The 17627-nt window shown below is 47.0% G+C and overlaps 2 protein-coding genes across 2 annotated transcripts; both read left to right on the forward strand.

Annotated features, from left to right (window-relative positions):
* The first annotated feature begins 339 nt into the window (after positions 1-339).
* LOC130266584 (DNA-dependent protein kinase catalytic subunit-like) lies at positions 340-7686 on the forward strand. Its single transcript, XM_056515834.1, has 9 exons — positions 340-513; positions 779-999; positions 1309-1401; positions 3296-3385; positions 4598-4669; positions 4752-4953; positions 5391-5579; positions 6153-6292; positions 7311-7686. The coding sequence occupies exons 2-9, from the start codon at positions 788-790 to the stop codon at positions 7513-7515; spliced, it is 1203 nt and encodes a 400-aa protein (XP_056371809.1). The 5' UTR covers positions 340-513; positions 779-787; the 3' UTR covers positions 7516-7686.
* A 7996-nt stretch (positions 7687-15682) lies between these two features.
* CEBPD (CCAAT enhancer binding protein delta) lies at positions 15683-17458 on the forward strand. The gene has a single exon (XM_056515835.1). It carries the CDS (start codon positions 15986-15988, stop codon positions 17006-17008), a length of 1023 nt encoding a protein of 340 aa, XP_056371810.1. The 5' UTR covers positions 15683-15985; the 3' UTR covers positions 17009-17458.
* Positions 17459-17627: the final 169 nt, after the last annotated feature.

Genomic DNA, 17627 nt, shown 5'->3' on the forward strand with positions numbered 1-17627 from the left:
ACTCCTTATCTCTTAAATCCATTCTTAAGCCATAGTCCTGATTTTTAAAACTGTATCTAAGCTTGTATCTCTTACCTAAGAATTTAGTATTTTTTTCTAAAGGCCTGACTCCAGGAAATCTGATCTATAATTTTCTAAAGGCTTGACTCCAGGAAATCTGATATATAAATCTAATACATGTTTAAATCCAGTTCAAAAAAGGTTGTGTCTTCTGAAACCACCAAGAATTTGATTCTAACAGCTAAACAAGGAAAGGGTATCAGTGATTCACAGATAAAATCATACTCTGTGTATGTTGGATCTTTCTTACACATTTAAAAATATTTTCTTCATAGTTGTCATTCTACCAATTTGACAAAACATTTGGATGCGTGTTCTGGTGTTAAATACACTTTAAAATAGCACCAGGCTATGTACTAACATTTTTTTTCCACTACCACTTCAGGTCAGTACGACGGAAAAGGGAAACCACTGCCAGAGTACCACGCAAAAATCTCTGGATTTGATGAACGGGTATGTTTTTAAGATTGAGTCAAAATCCTGTGTGGTATAAATGTGTGTCCATATACCATTTGAAGAATTTGGTAGTAGCAGGGTCATTGCTTGTTTGCACATCTTGCAGCATACAAAGGAAGGGCTGCAAGTGGGCATTTGTTTTTCTAATTGAGTAACTTGATTATGTCATCTAGGAATGACAGATATGCTGAATTCCAGTGATGACTCTGTAAGACCAAGTCTTCTGTCACAAATATTTTTCTTTTTCCTGTTTTTTTGCAAGATAAGTGTGATGGAATCCTTGAGGAAGCCAAAGCGGATAACGATCCGAGGCAGTGATGAGCAGGAGTATCCTTTCCTTGTCAAAGGTGGCGAAGACCTGCGACAAGACCAACGCATTGAGCAGCTCTTTGATGTCATGAACATTATCCTTTCCCAAGATGCTACCTGTAGCCAAAGAAATATGCAGTTAAAAACTTACCAGGTCATCCCCATGACATCAAGGTAGGCATTTATCCTGAAGGGACAGAAATCCTTATGTTAACATCCATTACTTTTGGGATGTTGGAAAGTGGGAATTCTGTGTGCCAGATTCAGATGAAGTGTTTGGTCCTTGGCTTAATTTATTTTATTCCTTTTCCTTTTAAGCAACACTGAAATTGCTTTGTCTGAAAACTGCTTTTCATAATATATTGAAATTGGTAGCTTTTAATCTTCTTTTAACAATCACTAGAATGTATTGCTTCCCATTTGTGGTGTTCCTCTAAAGTTCAGCTCTGAGCTACTTGTTATCTCTGACTTACTTTGTTCCAGACTGGGACTCATCAGGTGGCTGGAAAATACTTGTACCTTGAAAGAATTCCTTAAAAATAGCATGTCTGAAGAGGAAGATACCAGCTATTACAGGTGATGCTTGGTTTAGCTGTCTGCACTACTAGAGACCACTACTAATGGGGTTTTGGATAACTGTCAGTCTTGTGGCAGGATTTTCTTTTTTTTTTTTTTTAATTAAAGAATAAAAGAAAAGCACTTATAAGCAAGGAGGCAGTTTGTACTTCCTGACCCAAATTACTAATTGGCAACTGTTTGTTTAATGAGTGCCATTGTAGCTGGAATATCCTCCACCCAGCTTGTTTAAACAAGAGGCTTATAATTATAATCATGTGTGACGTCATTATCATCACCATTTCCTTATCAGCAGATTGATTTTACAAGCAGAGGATTTTGATCTCTTGATTTGATCAGGCAGGAAATGGACTTAGGTCAATGGGGGGCAGGGGAAGGGAGTAGAGACAGAGCTATTCAGAACCTGAGTTCAGCAGTGAGTTAGTGATAGGGGATGGAAATTGGCAGCAAAGGCACAGAACACAACTGTAACAGAGCACTCTCTGATTTGATACAAATGCTGGGTTTGAATAAATTATATTGCTTTCTTGTGATTGTAATTGCAGGTTTAATATTTGTAAAATTTATTTAATTCTGGCATTTCAGCTGAGTTCTGTCCTGAAGTTTAGAAATGTGGTTTAATTTACAAATGTGGTTCTTAGTTACATAATCTCTGTTTGGGTTTGTCTGAGTGTTGTCATCATTTATTTTTACTAGTTAACATTTATGGGGCAGGTTGGAGGAAACTCCAGCGTGGAGGTTGGACTCCAAAGAGTCTTTATTTCCATGGTGATTTGACTTGTGAGCAGTTTAGGAGCTGCTAGAGTTCCTACATTACTGCTGTCTGATTCACTGTTGTGAACAGCAGTGGTATTATGTTGATCTCAATTCACTGAGTGGGAAAGTGAAGGAAGATTCACATGGAATCATCTTGTGAGGGGAGGAAATTTATCATATACTCAGTGTAGAAGATCAGTATCTTTCTAAAAGGAGGTCATAATTTATTTAAAAGAAAAACTTTGTATATATACTTTAAAACTTTATATATAAATGTTATTATTTTCCCATATGTTATTCAGTCAAGACAATTAAGACATTTTATATTGAGCTATGGTTAAGTCGCAGCACTCACAAATGAAAATTTTGGTTGGGGTGAGGGGGAGCAACTTTCTGAATTTTGAAATCCTTTTCTTTATCCCACAGTGATGGACTACAGTCTGTAACTGATAAATGCTTCTTAAATGGGAATGGCTTTCTCTATCTCAAAACATGCTTTGGAAGGAATAGAGAAGGTGGCTGCTCTGCTAAGTTGCTGCCTCTCTGAAATAGAAATTTAAAGTCTGATGTATTGAGTTAACATGGGAGAAAAATACCAAATTATTTCATGAGCAGTGCAGCTAAAGAATGCTGGCTTCTTATGATTAATACCCTAAGTTCAAGCACCCATTCCTCCTCTCTTGTGCACACTGAGGAGATAGCAAACTGCCTTCCTGCATTCCCTGCTATTTTGGAAGGACAAAGGGCAGCATGTACTGTGATGGACTGCATAATGCTTCTCAAAGGCTACAAGACTGTCAAAAATTTCCCTTTTCCTCCCTGGAGAAATTATTTTGGATCTTTCTTCTGGAGGTACTCACAGTACCTATTGAGAAATTAACACCTTTGAGATGTGTAATCTTCTGTCAGATATGACTGAAGTATGTTCAAAGCTGGGGCAAAGGAGATGAATAGATCAGCCTGTCCTCTGCATAAACTTCATTTCCATAGCAAGGCTAAAATTCATGTAGGCTGTAGCTTCCTGACTTTTCCTTTGCTTAGAAGTCTCATGGGTCAGAGCAGCACACAGCCTGTGGATAATCAGATAGAGTGGTGAGATACAGGGAAATCATCAGTACTTTTCTTTTTTTATCCCTAGCCCTAGAGGACCTCGTGCTACCTATTCTGAGTGGCTGTCCAGGATGGGTGGGAAAGCACAGGGCATCTCTCGATACCTTGCTATGTACAGGTAGGTTTCAAAAGAGAGCTGCCTGTGAAATACAGAAGCTGGAGTGTGCACACACACAGAGATGTAGAAATTCCACGAAAAAAAGTATTATCTGCATTATGATATCATGGTTAGATGTGATTTTTGCTCATTTTGCTGCCTTCTCTTCCTGGAGATGCTTTGCAAAATTTCTCTAGCCAGAAATCCTCCCAGAGTACAGGAATGCTTCCAGAAGCTTGCTCACTTCCTTTAGAAAGTGTCTGGAAGCAGATGCTGCTCTTCAACTTTATTTTCTAGGCGTCTTGTTCCCGATTATGCAGTTAGGTAGGCTGCCTCAGAGCCTGAGCATCTGCTGGAGTTGGACAGAGAAAATCACCATGATTCACTGAGAATTGAAGAATATTTGATGGTTTAGGTTCCCAACTTGAGCATCCTCTCAGAGGAACTTCCACTCCTACCTAGATCTAGCACTGTGGGTAGTAAAGTGAAGTGTCCAGAGCATTTCTTATAAGCTTGCTATACCCGCTTAAGCAAGTGTCATGCTTTTTAAAGGAAAATTTTGACTCATTTAACTGAATTAATACTTGTATTCAGATCCAGAATGTGCTTTTGTAGTTATTCCCAGTCACTTCCACTCATCTTCAGTCTGCTGCATCAAAGGACTGTCCTCTATTTCTCAACTCTGCTCCTTTCAGAGGGAAGTAGAGTGGAAGGAAAGCACCTGGCACATTTCAGCTCTCACAAGCATTCAGAACTGGATATGGGCTAGGACAAAGCCTCCTGCCCCAAATCTGCATGGCATGAATGCCCTCAGCACCAGTTCTGTAGTTCTGTTGCTTCCCCTCTGCTGCACTACTTTCTAGTGTCAGGATAGCTGCTGCTAGGAGGTGTAACTGGGGCCTTAATTCCTCTGCTTGGAAGAGACTGTCCAGCCAGAAGGAGCATGACTGCATTGCTTTATTAAAACTTAACCCATCAACTTAATTTGGAGGAAAATATACAAAAAAACACACGCTCTTTTGGATTTAGAAATAACAGTCTTGGAAATAACTGTCGGGAGAAAGAGGGAGGACGGGGCACTTCTAATATCAGATACAATTTGGGGGTGAACCCTTTGTGGTTTGCTGTACTGTTTGCTGGAGTAGGCACCGCACGCTGCTGGCTGTATCTTGACTTTGACCATCCAGCAGGCTGTTATTTCAGCAGCCACCTTTATCGTGCACTCCTTTGCAGAAATGCCAGCCGAACAGAAGCAGTGACATCCTTCAAGGGCAGGGAGAGCAGCGTTCCAGAAGACCTGCTGCGGTAAGTGCTGCTGATGGCTGCGCTTTGTGAAACAAAGGTTGGTGTTTCTGTGCACTCAGCAAGCGGGTTCTGTTTTGTTCAGGCGAGCCTTTGTGAGAATGAGCACATCCCCCCAGGCCTTCCTGGCCCTGCGCTCCCACTTTGCCAGCTCCCATGCCCTGATGTGCATCAGCCACTGGATCCTTGGCATTGGAGACCGCCATCTGTCCAACTTCATGGTTAACAAGGAGACAGGTGGCATGGTGGGAATAGACTTTGGATATGCTTTTGGTGCAGCCACACAGGTATTTGTTTTCAACTAATTTGTTACAGCTTTTGCATTTGGTATGTGTGATTACATGTGTGTTCTCAGTACTAAATTTGATGCTCTTCAGGTTCCCATTGTTCTGGTGCAAAATGATCTTTGCAAGTTATTTCTAGTCGATTGAATAAAATATCTGAGAACAGATATTCTCAGACAAGCAGTGAGCTATGGAAGTCCACAGACGCAATATGGTGGTATTTTACATAGTTCAGCCATGGTTTCAACCACTGTCACTGAATACTCATGACTAGAGCTTTGATGTCACAACTTGGTTCAGTTCTACTTTTGCATGTTATTTTCAGTGAAGTGGCAAAGAGGGTTTCAAATCTTAAGAAGAAGAAAATATTCCTGTTTAACCCTTCAGTTCCAAGGCTTCTTACTTCTTGTTTTCTTATGACTGTCCTTCCCCTTGGCTAGTTCTTGAGTGTGCCAGAGTTGATGCCCTTCCGCCTGACTCGCCAGTTTGTTAATCTGATGATGCCAGTGAAGGAGTGGGGACTCATTTACAGTGTGATGGTGCATGCCCTGAGGGCTTATCGTTCAGATCCAGACCTCCTCATCAGCACCATGGATGTGTTTGTCAAAGAGCCTTCTTTGGACTGGAAGGTGGGGTTTTGTCCTTTTTCACTTTTCTTCATGTGAAAATTCTTAAGCTGCTATAAGAATAAAACTGATGAAAAAGGAAGTATTCCTTGAGGCTCACTCTCAGTACTCCTTTTATCTTTCTTTGTTTTATTAAATTCTCAGAGAAACTGAACTCTAAAGTATTTAAAATGACAGAATTTTATATTGATGCACAAAAACCAGTAGCATATGTTTGTGTTATCAGTGTACTGTTCTTCATCTTTAATGATAAACCTTAAGAAGTGGATAACTCTTGATGCCACTTATGGCACCAGCATAAATATTTTCAACTTTTTGTATTCGCCCTCTTAATTTGCATAACAGCACTGTATATATCAAACTAATAGCTACAGAGAAAAAAATCTGAAACTAGTTGAACTTCAGTAACTTCAGCTGTAAATTAAAGTCATAGGCAAGTTACATACTATCTCACTGCTTTATCCTCCACTGCATCTGCAGTTAAGATTCTGGCTTGACTTGCTGTGATCTGCAGCTTAAAAACCTTTTTCAAGTGTGTGATTTATGATAAATGGGACAAATATGTTTTCTCCTTAGAACTTTGAGCAGAGACAGCTGAAAAAAGGAGGCACATGGATTAAGGAAATAAACACAACTGAAGTAAACTGGTACCCTTTGCAAAAGGTCAGCTATGTCAGAAGAAAGCTTACAGGTGCCAATCCAGCAATAATCACTTGGTAAGATGCTCTCCTTTTGCTTTACACTGCTCCACTAAGAGCTCTGGAAGGCTCCTATGTCAGATTTTGCTCCCTTTGGATAGAATGGCAGCTAGGAAAAGAGAAGAGACAGACAGGGCAAAATTTCAGCAAACCTTCTGTCAGAATCATTTTGGTCCATGTACAAGCTCTCTGAATCACCCTGCCAGCCAAAACACCAGATATCTCCCTGTGAGTTTTCTTGCTCCAGCTCAGGCCTTCTGAGCAGTTTTACTGCTCCTGGCAACACATGCCTCCCCTCCGTGTCAGGCTGCTTAATCTTATACTCCTCAGGCCCACTGTTCTTTATGTTTGTCTCCACTGCTTTTAGGGTAGGGATAATATTTAAATTAATATATGCTTCTGGTGGAGGATTGCTTGAAATGCAACCTGTACCAGCTGCAGGGGAGGCATGGAGGAAAGCTGCTTACAAGAAACATCAAATTCAAATCTGGTGGCATTCTCAGGTTATTTATGTCAGTCTAGTCAAGTCTGGCTCAAATCAGGATGTCTTTTAAGTTCAGTTAAAAGTACAATTAATCCCTTCCATCCTCTCTTAAAAAGTCATTTTGGATTAATCAGGGGAAAGACAGAAAAGCAAAGAAAGCAAGCCTGTTTTAAAACCGTACAAATATTGAAAAGTGCAGGATTTGGGAGGAGTCCCTTTTGCGGTCAAGGCTGCACTGGAAAAGGCAGCAAAATACTTGTTATAGACACAAATCAGGAGAGCAGGTAAAGAGATCAACAGCTTGGATGTGAACTGCTGCATCCTTCTTTCAGCTGGAGACCTTTGGCAAACCTGGCATATTCATGGTAAATATCCACTACTGAAGAGCCCCTGAAACCATCAGTCTTCACTGCCCAAGCCTTCTACAGCCTCCCCATCTTGATCTCAATTCAAGCTTTATTTTTCAAGTGCTGTTTTGTATTTAAAAATCCATCTCAGGTTTTTTTGCTTGTTTCTTTTAGTAAGAGCTTATTTTTGTGTTCTCAATTTCAGCGATGAGCTGCGCCTGGGCCATGAGAAGTCTCCTGCTTATAATGATTTTGCAGCTGTGGCTCGTGGTAACCCTCATCATGATCTCAGAGCCAAAGAGCCTGAGGATGGACTTTCAGAGGAGACCCAAGTGAGATGCCTCATTGATCAAGCAACAGACCCCAATATTCTTGGCAGAGTCTGGGAAGGATGGGAACCCTGGATGTGAGGAACTGTATCTAAAACCCTGTCTGCCAGGGGACCTGTACCCTAAAACACAGCTGAACCAGATCAGAATTTTAAGGCCAAAAAGGAAAAAAACTCTTAACTATTTTTATCACTGGTTAACTTGACTAGTAGAGAAAATAAACTTTTTGTATTAAAGCTATATTCAAACAGTGATTTTCGTTGCTTTTTTAAAAGTTATTTTTCTTGTGTGTGGTTCTGTAACAAAGCATCTTTATTGTCTTTGTGTTAAAATCAACGCAGAAAGAACTGGAGAGGCTATAGAGCTTAAAGATCTATTTGAAAAGATTTATTATATTTCCACTGAAATCCCTCAGTGGAAAGCACAAAATCATACCCTGACAACTTGTAGGCTTCAATGTAGTGATGTAGTGAGTCTGTGCTTTTCTTTTGCAGAGACCTTGATGGCAATCAACTGAAACCATTCTACAGCCACGTATTATTGTAGTTAAAACTTGAAGATTTTCATATCAGTACTATCCATGGACCACATGGTGAAATTAAACAGAAAAGGTCTCTTAGCTCTAGATAACACCTAAAGTATCTGAACAGCTTTTTCATTACTGGATAACGAGATAGTAATGATGAGACTGTTTTTAGCAATTAGAGGTTATACCCTGTTATCTTTGTCCTTTGGAAGTCTGCACTGCTCACACTGTTTTATTTCCAAATTATTGTTTGGCCCAAGCCAGAAGTACTCACTGCTGTCAGAGCTGAGCACGGTAAGCTTCTTGCCATAACTGCAGCACAGCACAGGAATGTCTACTGCACTTTGGAATTTGTATATTCCAAGCTGTGGAGGTTGTGCCAGATGTGACTTTGTGTCCAGCAGCCAGTTCTCAGGTGTGCTGGCTTTGGCTGAGGTTGAGTTCGTTTCCTGCAGAGTAGCTGGAGTGGGGCTGAGGTTGGGGTTTGTGCTGAAACAGTTGATAACACAAGGATGTTTCATTATTGCTGAGCAGACAAGCCCTGCTGTGCCTCTCACACCGAGAGGAGGCCAGGGCTGCACAGCTGAGCCCAGCTGAGCCAAGGCTAGCACAGCCCATGGGCTGCTGTGCTCAGCCTGCAGAGCTGGGGGAAGAGGAGGGCGAGGGGAGGATGTTCAGAGTGATGGTGTTTGTCTTCCCAAGTCTCTGTCATCCCAGCTTTCCTGGAAGGGCTGACCATCAGCCTGCCCATGGGAAGCAGTGAATGAATTCCTTGCTTTGCTTTGCTTGTGCACAGCTTTTGCTTTAGCCAGTTGACCATCTTGATCTCAGCCCCTCAGTTTTCTCACTTCCCAGTTCTCTCTGAGGGGATTGAGCAGCAGCTCTGGGGCTGAGCTCCCAGCTGAGGTTAAACTGCACATGGGAGTGAGGGAGAAGGAGAATTCTCTCAAACATCACTGTTGTTCATTACCCAGATTTACTGTAGGACATAGATTTAATTGAGGCTTTTAATAATTATGATAAGGGGTGTAATAAAAATTAGTCTTTGCCCTTTCACTGCCTACAAGATTTCCCTCCTGCCTCTGTGGCAGTGGGGCAGTTCTGGTCTCACTGAGGGCCACGTCTGCTGCTGGCACCAGTCTCAAATCTGTCAGCTGGAGAGTAAAGAAATCTGCCTTCTGGATGCTGCAGCTCCATGAAAAACTCCCAATGAGGAAGATTGCTGAGGCCTAGAGAACAGGGAGGGAGCTTGTCTTCTTCCAATACTTTCCAATTATTATTTGTTACCTTTCTTCTTCATAAACATACTCAATGGTTTGTGTCAATAGTGTTATAAATCAAGAAATTCAAAATATTTTATCACTTTATAAATTAAAAATGTTGTTAAGATGTATTTTTGTAGAGGAAACATTTAAAAATAACAATAAACTTTAAGCTGTATACCTCATTTCAAAAGTTAATTTAGGGCACTTTAGTCACAAGTTTACCCATTTATAGAGATTATAATTAGTGGACAGTAAGTGGGGTTTTTTTAATGGAAGAGTTTGATACAGTCTGTTTTTATATACACTATATAAGATGTCATGGTGTTTTATGCTTTTGATCTCTGCTAACAATTAGGACTGCAATCTTATGACTAAAACTTGGTCAGGTGAGGTACCCTGGCTTTCATGCTGTCACTATACAAATATAAGAAAGTTTAAAGCACAATAAAAAAGGCAACATGAAAAGGCAGGGGGCATTTAGAAATTAAGTGGCTGGGTGTACGAGGTGTTTAATGGCACTTCTGGTACATACCTCAGATAGTTACTGGGTACTTTGACCTGCCCTGCAGAGGACAAAGTTTAGGTTTATACTTTAACGAGGCTCTTCTCCTAGGACTTCTGATATCCTCAGCAACAGCAGCTGTTTGTGCACAGCAGGCTCCCTCCTTGGCCTTTGGGAGTGGGAGTGCAGGCTGGTCCTTCCCTCGAGGGGCTGGGGGTCACCTCTCCATGCTCTCTGCTCCCTGAGGTCCTGGTGCACAGCCCTCAGGCTGGGGGTGGGACAGGCAGAAGTGACACTGGCTGACAACATGGTCGTGACAATTTACATAGCTAAAAGCTCCATTTGGCCCCGGAATAAGTGCAATAGTGGAAAGCCTCAGCTACACCAGCCCTTATTAGTCATGTGTTTGTCAAGCTCATGTGTCAGCTGAGGCACAAAGAAAGAGGCTGTTGGGTCTTCAACACAGACACATCCTGTGCAGAGCAAGTGGAGTTCCCCTAACTTTCTTTGGGGAGCTTTCACCATGAAGCTGAATGGTCCTGGAAATAACCTCCAACACATGTGCATGGCAGCTGCTGTCCCAGGCCTGGCTGCTCTCTGTAAGATGCAGCAGCTAAATGGGAAGGCTGGAGCCAGGCTGTGAAGCAGCAAGGAAGGCACTGGCACAGTGCAAACCTCTCATTGCTGGGCTCAGTGCTTTACAGGGTGGGTTTATTTGGCTCCCAGAAAAGAGTTAAGATGATGTGAAGATCAGAGTCAGAGACTGCTTCAGGTCTCATGATGCAAAACAGAACTTGGGAGCTATTCACAAGTACAGCAGAGTATTTCCTTCTCAGATTAAATAACCAGATGGATGGGCACTATATCTGGAAATCCATTAGCTGTATCTAAAAAGTTATGTAAAACATTAGCATATATTCTCGCTAGGTTTTTCTTAGAGTATAGAATGACGTCGTGTTTAAGCTAATCCTTACCATCCCTGCCAATCTTGTAATTTCCCTCTAGCCAAGAATAACAGTACTGCTGAATCCAGAGGAAAACTCTGGAACTGCTGCCTACTGTCTCCTTTCCCAGCTGATAGAGAGGTTCCTGCTGCTTCTTGTGCTCAGGATTTTCCCCCTTAGTCCCCACCACTGCCCCCCAGTTTAAATGTTATCTTGGGGCTAAGAGGTGATGCAACACCAGCACACATTTGGGCACAGGGAGGAGCCTACGAGCTTTACACAAAAACAATGAATTTGGCTCATATTCAGACGTGGAATAAGGAATTTCCTGCAGCTCTTCTGGTCTTACACTTGCAGGTTCAGCCAGCTGCTTCCAAAAGTAAGCATCTATATATATAGAGAGAGACTTCTCCCCAAAATTCTTATTTCTTATCAAAATCAAGTATAAGAATTGATTTCCTCTGCTTTAAAACTTGTTTTTCCCCTGAGGCTGAGGGTCTGCCGAGTCACTTTGTTAATACTCTGCCTCATTTGGAAATTACATGGACTTTAAAATTTAATTTTTAAGTTATGCTCCCTGTAAGAAATGGCACCTACCCAGAAAGCTCACACCCTGGCAGACACCCCCAGCACCAAATGGTGTCACTGGTCTTGTAGAAAAACTACCAAAGAGCCACACCTTATGTCAAACAAAGATGTGTCCAGAATAGGGTGTTTAGAGGGGTATTTTCTTGTTGCAAAAAGGTTGGGAAGTGTTTTGGGCCACAGAGATGATCAGAGAGCAGAAGCACCTCTCCAGTGAAGGCAGCCTAAGAGGTTGTTCAGCCTGAGGAAGAAAATGTTTTGGGGACACTGTATTGCAGCCTTTCAGTACCGAAAGGGAGCCTGTGGGAAAGATGCAGAGAGACTTTTTATCGAGGTCTGTAGAGACAGGACAAGGAGGAATGGTTTTAAACTGAAAGTGGCTAGGTTTATATCAGATATTAGGAGGAAATTTTTCACTGTGAAAGTGATGAGACACGGGAACAGTGAAAAGGTGTGGATGCCCCATCCCTGGGAGTGCTCAAGGCCAGGTTGGATGGGACTCTGAGCAACCTGCTGTAGTGGAAGTTGTCCTGGCCCATGGCAGGAGAGTTGGAATTGGATGATCTTTAAGGTCCCTTCCAACCGAAACCATTCTGATAACATGAAGGAGTGGCCATAAGGGAATAGAAAAGTTTTGGCTACAGTTTCCACATTATTTTCAGGGTGGAGTTTTTTCTTCATCTTTTTCTTTCATCTTTTGGGATAGAAGAGCATAACATTGACTCTACTTGTCCATTACACTCACAGTAAATTATACCACACAAGATTTCATTTGATTACACAGAGGATGTAGCTGTCAATTTGATCAGGTGAATGGATATTCATGAAAAACCTGTATCAGGACAAATTCTGAGTATCCACCAAAGAGTGTGAGAAAACAAGGAGCACAGGTTCTGAGGATTTTGCTGCAGTAGCACTTGGCCTTTTGGGAGCCTGGTACATGGAGGATCTTACTCAGCAGCCACAGGTGCAGCTGGACAAACCCAGCCTGGGCTGACACCATCAGGGCTTAAATGCCTGCAGTGAGACAAAACACCGAGCTTCAACTCAGTGAGCTACAAGGGAAAATCCTTTAAATTACCATCGAGTTCTTCAGCTGCTGAGTGTAGGGAGGCCACAGGCAGGGTGAGTGCAATGATGTACAAGTACAGCACAAGTGACAAAGTACTGTGACAGTGCTGCAGGACAAGGGACAGGCACGAGCCCTGGCAGGAGGCACGAGCAGTCACTGTGCTGGCTGACAAGAGCCAACACCAACCTCAGGCAGGTACTGTCCCTCAGGCAGGTTTTTGACTCTCCCCAGGCAGTCTGTACCTCCCCATTTACGTGTCCCATTCCCTTGTCAGTCCCCATGTGCCATTGCTGGCTTCCAGCTGATGAATGAAAGCATACTGGCATTCCTGCTGCTTCTTGCAGGGAGGAAAAGTGCAGCAAACCAGTCCTCCATCTTTTTCCCCTCTGTCAGCTTGGTCTTTACCCACGAATCCCCTAGGACCTGATGTCCTGCTGGTGCTGTCTCAAGCCCATAATATCAAGAGCAGAGAAGGGCTCCTTAGGCTCCCCAGGACTAGCATGGCCTCACCACGCTTCTAGTCCCACTGTCCCAAAAAGTCCTGCATGCCTGGCTGGGCTGCTGGAGATGAGCATGCTGAGGCACTACTCTATTTCCTTACCTTCACTGAGTGGCCTGTTCCCAATTTCTGAGGAAGAACTAGCCAGAAAACAATGTGATTTAACTTCCATCCCTGAAGGGGTCAGGGTCCTGGTGTTTGAGATTCACAGCCAGCCATCCAGAGTAAGTTAAAGTTTTGGTTTTTTTCTGCTTCTTAGAGAAAAGTTTCCTGTCCTTTCTTGCCAGGTTTAAATACTTGATTTGGAGTATGAACCTCAAGCAAGTTTTAAAGAATTTATTCTGAAGTTCAGATGATCACCTGCTTCTTACTGATGATTAAAATACTGGATCCCAGGGACAAGCTGTGACTCGGTGGGTCAGGTACTCAGCAGGACAGATGAGGGAAATCAAGGGCTTGTCTGTACTTCACTGCTCATGAAAGCACATCTGCAGATGGGAACAGATTCAGCTGCTGAGATGCCAGACAAATCCACCCCAGGAACCAGGAGAGTGTGGATGTCACCTGCCTTCAGTGCACTGCTTTGCTGGGTGCCAGGTATCCCTTGCTCACATGCTCCTGGATGCTTCACTGCAGGTGTAGCAGCACCCCAGGGCCTCACACTCTGCATGGCACATGGGAGAGCCCTCAAACATTCTCCTGAAATCACACATCCCAGGCTCAGCAACAAACACAACCAGCTCACCCTCCAGGGGGTGGCTCCTGCTGCTTTGTGGGCTGGGCATTGACCACAAGCTCTGGAGTTCTGAGCACACCTCCAGGTCCTGAACACCCTGTGGGCAAGCTGCACCCCCTGTGGTGGGGCTTAGAGTGACCCAGGTGGCTTATGCTGAGGTTTACACAGCAGCTCTGTGCCTTCTGCTGAGGGATTTCGAGAATGAATTGCCAAGGAGGCAAGGTGCCCAGCGGGGGTCGGGTGACCTGGCTGGGAATTGGGTGTCTTTTTTGGAGTAACACATGATGGGCATTAAACAGGCATGTTGAGGCTGGCACAGTGGCATGCCAGCGCTGGCTGACCTTTGGGGTAAGGACTTTGGTGAGCTGGAACTTTGCAGTTAAATGAGTGCTTTCCAAGACAAATCATAATTTTACGACTACAATGGGTGTAATTTAACCCCTTCCAGTAGAGCAAGGGGGGAGACAGGAGATACCAGACTGCATCTCATTTCTGAACTACCTTCCCATGCCTCATGCATGCACTCCTCTGCACTTCATACAGAGAAAAAGGGCCCAGGAACACCACGTTCCCTGCAGGCCAGGGGCAGGTGGTGTAGAGCTGTGCATCATGAATAGACCTCAGAGAAGGTCTGGAGTATATAGAATACAAAAAAATAACATAAAATGGTTTGGGGCATATTATTTCTTTGACAATGTGGAAGAAAATAAAAGCAACCATTTCTTGTCTCACTAGTATGGATATAGCTTGTGTATAGATAGAGGTTATGTCACCAGTCCTGTGATGAGAAAGGAAATCAAGTTTATTTAAACATAATATATCTGGCAGCGCTGGAGTTAAAAGCAAAGCTTCACCAAGTGAAACCTTACCTGCCAGATGTAAAACCCCACCTGCCAGGCACTGCACACTGTCCCTGATCCCTCAAGCCTTCCCACGAGGAGTTTACATCCAAAGGAAGAGCATGTACCAGCCTCGTTCCCAGCTACTTATGCTAAAATACACACCCCTGTGATAAACAGCTGCGGTCCTGCAACAGCTGCGGCGGCGGCAGATGGAGCCGGGCCCGGAGAGGGGCAGCAGGCACGGCACGACGGGCATGTCCCCGCGGTCCCCAGAAAGCCACCTCGGGCCAGTGGCCCCGCGCTCCGCAGGGCACAGCTCCAGGCCAGCAGCGTCAGCTGAGTGCTGGGCTGGAAAGTCAGCGCCTGGGACACTCCTGGCTTAAATATAGAAGGGTCTTCTGGAAGATAAATAAATAAGTGAATATTTTTTAGAAGTAAATTTAAGGGCGTTTTGTTGTGTGTTTCTTTAGTAATTCAGTCGGTGGAGCACCTGGGGGTGAAGCCAGGGTTTTAGAAACTGTTATGTAACCAGAAAACTTATCTTTTAGTTGAAAGTATTTTCAGTTCTCTGGTACTTGCCAGTTTACTACTAGTAGTTTGTGGGATGCAAGGGGGGCAGGGGACAACAACACGCATAACTTAATGTAAGGTTTGAAGAGGTGTAACTACATGCAGACAGCGTGAGGCAGCTAAAGATGCCTCAGAGACCCCTGTCCCACCAGCAGAAATCCAAGCGGCCACCCTCTCCCGGGAGCGGGGGATTTACATCCTCCTCGGGCGGATGGAGGGCGATGAGCCTCCGGAGGGCGCTCGGGTGATGCACAGACACGCGTGGGGCACGCAGCATCTTCCCCGCGCCGCTCCGTCCCAGCGCCGCTGGGAACCGCGTGGGGGGATGCAGCGTGGTGCGGGGTAAAATCAGCTTTTTCAGCCAGCTTTTCCGCCGGCACTCGTGGAAAAGGGAAAATGACCGCTCAGTCGGGGGCATGGGGTGCCGGTAGCGGCGCCGGGGCAGCGCTCCCGGGACGGGACGGTGCGGGGAGGGCGGCAGGAGCCCGAAAGGCACCGCACCGCACCGTGCCCGCCCGCGGGCAGCTCGGCCCGGGGCAGCTCGGCCGGGAGGTGGCAGCTCGCTGCGGCCCGGCCCGGCCCGGCCCGGCGGCCGCGCACCCCACCCGCTCCCGCCCCCGGTCCCGGGGGTGCCGGGAACACTCGTTCCCCGTCACTGGGGCAGGAGGCGGGGCCCGCGCCGTATAAGAAGGGACCGAGCGGGCGTTTCACTCCCAGGTCCTGAGACGCCTTGTCCCATCCCCGCCTCCCAGCGCCGCTCACGGCGTGACCCGAGCCCGGATCGGCCCCCTCGGGGAGGCGGCGGCGGGACAGCGGCAGCGCCGGTGTCACCGAGCAGCAGCAGCGGTGCGAGCAGCAGCAGCGGCAGCAGCGGCAGCAGCAGCAGCAGCAGCAGCCCCGCTCCCACCTGCCCGTGGCAGAGGCTGGAGCTGCGGTCGCGGAGCGGCGTTTGGTGCCCGCGCCCCGGAGCCCCCGCGCCGCGGCCGTGCGGCGCCGCGTCCCGCTCGCCCATGAGCGCCGCCGCTCTCTACAGCCTGGACTCCCCGGCATGCTATAAGAGCTGGTGCCTGGAGCCCGCCAACTTCTACGACGCCAAGGTGGGCAGCGGCGGCGGGCCGGGTGCCGCCTGCAAGCCGGGCGCCCGCGGCGGCTGCGGGATGAGCGGCGAGGAGGCGGGCGGCGGCCTGGGGGGCAGCGGCACCAACCTGGCCGAGCTGAGCGCCGCCGCCCCGGCCATGTACGAGGACGAGAGCGCCATCGACTTCAGCTCCTACATTGACTCCATGTCCGCCGTGCCCAACCTGGAGCTCTGCAACGACGAGCTCTTCGCCGACCTCTTCAACAGCAACCACAAGCCCGAGCGGGGCGGGGAATACGGCGAGTACTTGCCACCGGGCGGCGGCGCCGGCCGCGACCCCGCCAAGGACCTCGGCGCTGCCATGACCACCCTGCTGGGCTCCGAGCCCCGCACCGCCTCCTCCTCCTCCTCCTCCTCTTCCTCCTCCTCCTTCTCCTCCCGCGGCGCTCTGAAGCAGGAGCCGGACTGGAGCGACAGCGACCTCTCCTCCTCGCTGCTGCCCTCGCAGATCGCCACCTGCGCGCAGACCATCATGAACCTGAGCGGGCAGCCCACGCCGCCCACGTCCCCCGAGCCGGCGGGCAGCAGCTCCCCGTCCAGCTGCAGCACCCGCTCTCCGGGCCCCGCCGCCGCCGTGCCCGGGCCGGCGCAGGGCGTCCCGCCGGCCGCCGCCGGGGGCAAGGAGCGCGGCGGCAAGAAGTGCGTGGACAGGTTTAGCCCCGAGTACCGGCAGCGCCGGGAGCGCAACAACATCGCCGTGCGCAAGAGCCGCGACAAGGCGAAGCGGCGCAACCAGGAGATGCAGCAGAAGCTGCTGGAGCTTTCGGCCGAGAACGAGAAGCTGCACAAGAAGATCGAGCAGCTCACCCGGGACTTGACCAGCCTCCGGCACTTCTTCAAGCAGCTGCCCAGCGCCTCCTTCCTGCAGCCCGGCTCGGGCACCGACTGCCGGTAACCGGGGGGGCGCGGGACGGAGAGACGGACTCCGGGAGACGGTGGATAAATACCTCAGAGGGCCGTGCCGAGCCGGGCCGGGCCGGGCCGGGCGCGGCAGGAGGCGCGGAGCCGCGGCGGGAGGGACCCGCCGGCCCGGCCGCGCTCGGACCGCGGCGGCGACGCGGGGCGATGCCCGGGTCTTTCACCACGAAACTTGCGAAAAAGGGAAAAAAGCTAAATTTTTTTTTTTTGTTTTTTCTTCTCTCCCCTTAAATTATTTTTGTAATGGTAGTTTTCGTCTTTTCTACATTTTACTCATACCGATGCAGCTATGGTACATCTGTTAAAATGATTCAAAATCCCATGTATTTAGACAGTAGGATGGAAAAAAAAAAAGACTGAGCATGCTCAACCTTTTATATCAATTTTTACAGCATTTCTAAGAATAAAGAAAAGCATTTTAAATCGACCCTGCTCTCGTTTGCTCTGTGTCGTGACAGCAGCGGGCTGGCGGCGGGGAAAGCTGCGCGGCCCGGGACGGGGCTGAACACGGGCGGGGAACACGGCGAGGGGGCCCAGGGGCCGAGAGGGGAGGGGAGGGCAAGCGCGGGGCCAGGGGCGCTGCGTTACTCCCCAAA

This window comes from Oenanthe melanoleuca, unplaced genomic scaffold (assembly GCF_029582105.1).
Source record: "Oenanthe melanoleuca isolate GR-GAL-2019-014 unplaced genomic scaffold, OMel1.0 S093, whole genome shotgun sequence".
NCBI lineage: Eukaryota > Metazoa > Chordata > Aves > Passeriformes > Muscicapidae > Oenanthe > Oenanthe melanoleuca.

What these genes read in the sequence shown, in the direction of transcription:
- LOC130266584 (XM_056515834.1), top strand. Translation starts at nt 788, where the DNA reads ATGGAATCCTTGAGGAAGCCAAAGCGGATAACGATCCGAGGCAGTGAT. An exon ending in CGATACCTTGCTATGTACAG is followed by an intron (nt 3,386 to 4,597) that starts GTAGGTTTCAAA and finishes ACTCCTTTGCAG; the next exon opens with AAATGCCAGCCGAACAGAAG. An exon ending in CTTTTGGTGCAGCCACACAG is followed by an intron (nt 4,954 to 5,390) that starts GTATTTGTTTTC and finishes CCCCTTGGCTAG; the next exon opens with TTCTTGAGTGTGCCAGAGTT.
- CEBPD (XM_056515835.1), top strand. Translation starts at nt 15,986, where the DNA reads ATGAGCGCCGCCGCTCTCTACAGCCTGGACTCCCCGGCATGCTATAAG.